Here is a 6,547-nt window from a genome sequence, read left to right as displayed (position 1 = left end):
ATCCCTACAGCAGCCTCTTCCCGGGCCTCCAAGGGGCACTTCGCAGCCTGCCGCCGCAGGCAGGCTCCGTACCGGCTCCCTGCGCGAGCGTGGGGGCGGTCCGGGGGCGGTCCGGGGGCGGTCCGGGGGCGGTCCGGGGGCGGTCCGGGGGCGGTCCGGGGGCGGTGTCTCTGGGCACTCCCCGCCCCGCCCCTCCTCGCCCCGCCCCGCGAGGCTTAAAGCGTCGGCGTCGGGGAGCGCTGCTCTCAGACTGCGCCATGGCAGGGGTTAGAGCTTGTCTGACGCTGCTGGCCGTGGCCTTGGTGTGCGCTGCCACCGTGCAGGGCAGCGAGTACCGCCCGCACATGGTGGGGGCCCCCGAGACCATCAGGGACGGCGACAACGATGAGGGCCTGCAGCAGGCCCTGCGCTTCGCCATGGAGGAGTACAACAAGGCCAGCAACGACATGTACTCCAGCAGGGTGGTGCGGATCATCAGCGCCAAGAGGCAGGTGGGTTCCCTGGCCGGCTTGGGAATGGTGGCGGCTGTCTGCGGCCCGGGGGGGCGTTGGGTCGAGCCCGGCGCCTTCGGGGGAGCGGCTGGAGATGAGGCCTGTGGATTTCCTTGGAGAAAGAGCAGGCTTCGAGCTCGAGGGGGTTGGCCAAGCTGTTCCATTCCCCCTCCTCCCCAGAGCGAAGAAAGCCTTTTTGGCTGTCTCCTGGGTTTCGTTATCTCCTAGGTGTTGCTAGTGTCCTTCTCTGGAGGCGTTCAAAACCCGCCTGGGTGTGTTCCCTGTGTCCTACTGTAGGTGATCCTGCTCTGGCAGGGGGGGTTGGCCTGGGTGATCTGTCGAGGTCCCTGCCAACCCCTAATGTGCTGGGATTCTGTAATCAAAACGTCTTTGTGTGATCCCGAAGAGGCTGGGGGAGTTTCCTCATGCTGCTGCTGCTGCCTTACCGCAGGTCTCTGCTGAGTGAGGAAGCTGCTCTCCGAGACTTGTTTACTTGGATTTTGTTTCCTGTTTTTGAGAGGCTGCCAGGTCCCTTCCTTTGTAGCAGTTGCCACGCAGACTCCCCTCTCCTGCTGGGGTCTGGTTTTCATCGTGTCGCCAGAAGACTGCCTGCCTCTGTGCGAGGCTTTCCTCACCAGAGGGCCCTTCTGTGCATGCTGCAAATAAAGCTGCTTCTGCCTCCCTGTCTTGCTGCAGGTTGTGGCTGGAATCAAGTACATCATGGAAGTGGAGATTGCCAGGACAACCTGTGAAAAGCCAGCAGCTGATCTGCAGGACTGCGCTTTCCCTGACTCACCCCAGCTGGCCAAGGTAAGCTCCAGAGCATGGCTCAGTGGCCCCTGGGTTTCCAGCCTCTTCCCTCCAGCTGACTTGGTAAGAGGTATGAGCACTCTCACCTGCCTGCCCCAGTCGAGATCAGAGGCTTCAAGCTTGGAGTGGAAGGTGCTCCCCTTGCAGAACTTGTCTTCCCAGGTGATGATGACAGAGAAGGCAGGGCTTTCTGACCTGCTTTGGAAGTGCTGGTCTGGGGCTGGAGCGCATGGAGGGCTCGGTCCTCTCACAGTGGATGTGTGGAGGAAACTGCCAAGCCTGTAGCTCTCCAGTTCAGTGTCTGGAGTTTTCATACCACCCTTTTATCCTGTGGTATTGTAAGCTTGCTTGGCTTGACACAGGCTTTCCTGGGAGGCCTTCCAAGAGGCAGATTGCTGTTAATGTCCGTGTGAGGTGTTTAAAATAGGATTGGACTTCAAGCCCTGGCTTAGTTGTCACGAGGTGTTGGGTAATGGGTTGGACTTCATGATCTCTGAGGTCTTTTCCAGCCTGGTTGGTTCTGTGATGCTATGATAATAGCTTGGTAAACACAGAGAACAGAGGCAATGATCTTCCAGGGATACCCCAGCTTTTGAGTTGAGAGCACCAAATAGGCCTGTCTTGACCTGACCTGAGTCTAGTTTTCCCTCTAGCACTTAATTACTTCTGTTAATCACAGTGAGAGGCTTAGCTTCTCTGTGTACATGCCCTTTCTGCCTGCACATACAAGAAGGGTGACTGCACACAAGTGATCTGTGCAGCAGCCAGCTGGAAGCTCCTGTGTGCCATCGTCAGCAGGGATTGTTTGGCCAGCTGTGCCTCACAGCTTACCTTGGGGGATTACCCATGCTGGAAGCTTGCCTCTATCTGAATGGGTCAAGGCAGTAACCTGAATGCTGGGGGGGAAACTTCAACCCACCACATCACTTTGCCGGAGCAGCTCAGCTGGAAGCAAATGAAAGCTGTGTTTACAAGCAGAGCTACAATCTACACTGGGATGCAATGAACATGCACAAAACACACAGTACTCACAATAGCCACAGGTGCTTGCAATTGATAAACAGCACAAGAACCCCCTGGCCAAAGAGCAGGGGAAGCTACTAGCTTCTCCCTCCCTGCCTCTTCCTTAACCCCTGTACAAAAGGGAGAACAGAAAGGAGCAGAGGGAGGTTAGACTTAGCCAACACAATGCAGCCAAGGTCAAGCAGAAGCAAGTTTCTCTTCCAGAGTGAAGAAGTGAGGAGACAAGAGATTGGTTTGGTGGGACTAGTTGAAGTCCCTTACCTCTCCAGTGGGATTGTTCAGAATTACCTGTATTTATCTTTTCACACCCAACAGTGACTCATTCACATTTTACTACTTCCTGTTCAAGATCTGTGAAAAATTTTAAAGGCATAGCCTGGAACTACCAGAGCTGATGATCAGAAGTGTTGACTACTCGGTTTCTCTGTTAGTGTTTGCTCATCTTCAGCAGGTACTGACAGGAGTGCTGTTCCAAACTCACAGAGCTGTCAGGGTTGGAAGGGACCTCAAGGCTCAGCCAGTCCCAACCCCCTGCCATGGGCAGGGACACCTCACACTGCAGCAGGTTGCTCACAGCCACATCCAGCCTGGCTGCAAACACCTCCAGAGATGAGGCTTCCACCACCTCCCTGGGCAACCTGTGCCAGTGTCTCATGGGGAACAACTTCTTCCTCACATCCAATCTGAATCTCCCCATTTCTAGTTTTGTTCCATCCCCCCCAGTCCTATCACTCCCTGACACCCTCAAAAGACCCTCCCCAGCTTTCTTGTAGCCCCCTGCAGATACTGGAAGGCCACAATTAGATCTCCTCAGAGCCTTCTCTTCTCCAGACTGAACAGCCCCAACTCTCAGTCTGTCTCCAGAGCAGAGCAGCTCCAGCCCCCTGCTCACCCTCGTGGCCTTTCCAGCACCTCCAGATCCTTCCTGCAACAGGGGCTCCAGGCCTGGATGCAGTACTCCAGGTGGGGTCTCAGCAGAGTGGAGCAGAGGGGGAGAATCACCTCCCTTGCCCTGCTGGCTCTGTTTCTCTTGATGCAGCCCCAGGATACTTGAGGAGAGTGGGCCTCTAGAGAGCTGTGGAAGTGGCTGGCTTGGGTGGGGCAGCTGATCCATGCAGGACAGAGGCTGATGACAGCTTTGTGCTCTGCCTCTGGTAACTCCCTTTTCTGTTCTCTCTCCTTCAGCACACTGTCTGCAAGTTTGTAGTGTACACTGTTCCTTGGCTGAAGAAAACTGAACTGCTGAAGAGGGAGTGCCAGTAAGCCTGCCTTGGCTCCAGCAAAGACCAGCAAGCAGCTGCTCAGATTTGAAAGGGATTAAAGAAAAAAGAATAAAAGAAGGAAAACAAACCCAAAAGAAAGGCAATAACACAAACTTCTCAGTGGCTGTTAACTCCTTTTGTATGCTTGTGCTATGCAAGATAAACTCTGTAACTTCTAAGCACATAAGACCTCCTCTCTCTCTCTCTCTCTCTCTCTCTCTCTCTCTCTCTCTTTGTAATTGCAGGCTTGGAGGAGCTGTTTGGTTTGGTCTCCCTGCAGCACTCCCAATAAAGTAACTCCAACATCAGCAGTCTGCTTCTTTAAAAGCAAACCCCCAGCAAACCAGCCCCTGGTGTCCTTGCTCTGGGAGGGCTGGGAACATGACACTTGGTTGCTGTAATACAGTGTTCCATGAGCTTCTGCTGGGATTTGTGAACAGTTCATTGGGGATGAAGAAGGGAGGGAGAGGGAAGGGGAATCCTGACAAGGGCTTGTAGTGATGGGACAAGAGGGAATGGCTTTAGGGCGCAAGAGAGGAGATTTAGGCTGGAGATTGGGATGGAATCCTTTGCAGGGGGGTGGGGAGACACTGGAACAGGTTGCCCAGGGAGGTTGTGGCTGCCCCCTCCCTGGAGGTGTTCAAGGCTGCCAGGCTGCATGAGGCCTTGAGCACCCCGCTCCCCTGGAAGGTCCAGGGCAGGGTGGTTGGTGCTAGATGTTTTTTTAAGGTCACTTCCAACCCAAACCATTCTCTGCTCACAAAGGAGATCAACAGTGCCTCCAGTTTCACTCTGGGTTCTGACTAAGCCCCTAGGTATTTTCACTGCAGAAGCATTCTCCTTTGGGGTGCTAAGACTGATGGTTTCAGGTGCTGGCTGCTATACTGGTTTGGGCAGGGTCAGGGAGGGAGTTGCAGCCAGGTGATCTGTGAGGTCCCTTGCCGCCCAAATCATCCTGTGAAGGCTGTGTGTGTTTCTGCAGCTGTGCTGTAAGAACTCACAGTGTCTTCCTGTGCTTCCTGCAACCTGTTCTAGGAGCCCTTTCTGTATGAGCTAGTCTTGGCAGGTTCTATCACCAGGGGTTTTGGAGCAGAAAGCTCCAGGCCTTTCCTTCCAGCCCAGGCAGTAGCATGGCTTGCTTCAGTTTTAAACTGAGCTATGCAGAGCTGGAGGAACAGCTTCCTTGGCATGTGTCTCTGAATCATGACAGCTTCCCTTTTCAAGCAGAGGTGGGTGCAGAAACAGAGTCATGGAATTATTTTGGTTGGCTGTTTCAAATCATTGAGTGCAATCGAGCTGTGCCAAGTCTGGTGTTAAACCCTGTCCCTCTGCACCACATCTCTCTGTCCTTTCAACACCTCCAGGGCCTGGGTTCAACCAGGAGCCTTGTCCAGTGCTTGAGAACCCTTTCTGGGAAGGAGTTCTTCTAATATCCAACCTAAACCTCCCTTGGTGAAACTTGAGGCCATTTCTTCTTATCCTGTCATTTGTGACCAGGGGGAAGAGACCAACACCCACCTGGCTTCAGCCTCCTTTCAGGGAATGCAGAGAACAAGAAAATCTCTGTTCAGCCTCCTCTTGTCCAGACTAAACCCCAGCTCCCTCAGCCACTCCTCACCAGCCCTGTTCTCCAGCTTCATTGCCCTCCTCTGGACCTGCTCCAGCACCTCAATGTCTTTCTTGTAGTAAGGGCCCCAAAACTGAACCCAGGACTCAAGGTGTGGCCTCAGCAGTGCTCAGTACAGGGCAATCACTGCCCTGGCCCTGCTGGTCCTGCTGCCTGGAGTGGGTCAGTGACAAGCCTGTCTTGGAGGGGAGAGGACAACTGAACTATTCTCTCTCTGTACATTAGCTGTGGGGAACTGGAATCACAGGCCCACAGGATGTTAGAGGTTGGAAGTGACCTCCCAAAATCATTGAACTCAGCCCCCCTGCCAGAGCAGGAGCAGAGAATCCAGCACAGGTCACACAGGAACACATCCAGATGGGGCTGGAAAGGCTCCAGAGAAGGAGACTCCACAGCCTCTCTGGGCAGCCTGTTCCAGTACTCTGTGACCCTCCCAGTGAAGAAGTTCCTTCTCATGTTGAAGTTGAACCTCCTGTGCTGGAGTTTATATCCACTGCCCCTTGTCCTGTCTCAGGTGCGCAGAGCCTGTCCCCTCCCTCTTGACCCTCAGATATTTATCAACATTGATTAAATCCCCTCTCAGCCTTCTCCTCTCCAGACTAATCAGCCCCAGGGCTCTCAGCCTCTCCTCATAGAGCAGTGCTCCAGCCCCCCAATCATCCTGGTGTTGTCTGCTGGTATGCAGGGGAAAAGCTCACTCTTGCAGGGCTTTCCTTTTGGGTTGTTAAAACTTGCCATCTTGATCTGAAAAGCACAGATTTTCCCCAGCAAGCCAGATGATGATGATGGGAAGGTGTCACTGTAACAGCCACCACTGGGCTTTGCTTTATGAAGTATTGAGGGGTTTGTTCTTTTGGCATGGAGGCAAAGCAGGCCATGAGCTGCAGTTGTGCATTAGGAAAGATTGATGGAAAAGAAACTTATTTTAAACCCCCCTCCTCTCTTTCACCACCACCTCCCCTTTCCCACCACACCTGCCTCTTTGCCACCCCACCCACCTCATTTGCCCCCTTTTTCCCCTCAAACCCACAGCACCTGAGCCTGTTGGAGCCTCCTCCCACCCCAGGTGGAGGGCCCACTTGGCCCTCCCCACCCACTGCCCTATTTAATCTCGGCAGGAAAGGCAGCAACTCTAAGCTGAGCCCTTCGGGGCTGGAGGATCCTCCTCTGATCACAGGTGAGTGCCACTGGTGCACACTGGGTGATGGTGGTGGTGACAACAAAGGCCGGGGGGCCTGGTGGCCCCCCGGCTGTTAGGGCTCTCATTGACAACTACTCCAATCCCCTCCACTGGTGTTTGCTGGGGTTGTGTGGTATCTTGGCTAGTTGAGGGT

General features: G+C 54.3%; 1 protein-coding gene across 1 annotated transcript; it reads left to right on the top strand.

Moving 5' to 3' along the window:
• The first annotated feature begins 219 nt into the window (after positions 1-219).
• Positions 220-3,669, top strand: LOC104305351 (cystatin-like). The gene is made up of 3 exons (XM_054170974.1): positions 220-491; positions 1,188-1,301; positions 3,510-3,669. The coding sequence occupies exons 1-3, from the start codon at positions 258-260 to the stop codon at positions 3,585-3,587; spliced, it is 426 nt and encodes a 141-aa protein (XP_054026949.1). The 5' UTR covers positions 220-257; the 3' UTR covers positions 3,588-3,669.
• The last annotated feature ends 2,878 nt before the right edge of the window (positions 3,670-6,547 follow it).

Source organism: Dryobates pubescens, chromosome 2 (assembly GCF_014839835.1).
Source record: "Dryobates pubescens isolate bDryPub1 chromosome 2, bDryPub1.pri, whole genome shotgun sequence".
Lineage (NCBI taxonomy): Eukaryota > Metazoa > Chordata > Aves > Piciformes > Picidae > Dryobates > Dryobates pubescens.
The sequence above is the reverse complement of the archived record's forward strand: the minus strand, read 5'-3'. Positions and strand labels throughout refer to the sequence as shown.

Coding starts and splice junctions, on each gene's coding strand:
- LOC104305351 (XM_054170974.1), top strand. CDS start 258: ATGGCAGGGGTTAGAGCTTGTCTGACGCTGCTGGCCGTGGCCTTGGTG. Junction 492..1,187: donor TCATCAGCGCCAAGAGGCAG/GTGGGTTCCCTG, acceptor GTCTTGCTGCAG/GTTGTGGCTGGAATCAAGTA. Junction 1,302..3,509: donor ACTCACCCCAGCTGGCCAAG/GTAAGCTCCAGA, acceptor TCTCTCCTTCAG/CACACTGTCTGCAAGTTTGT.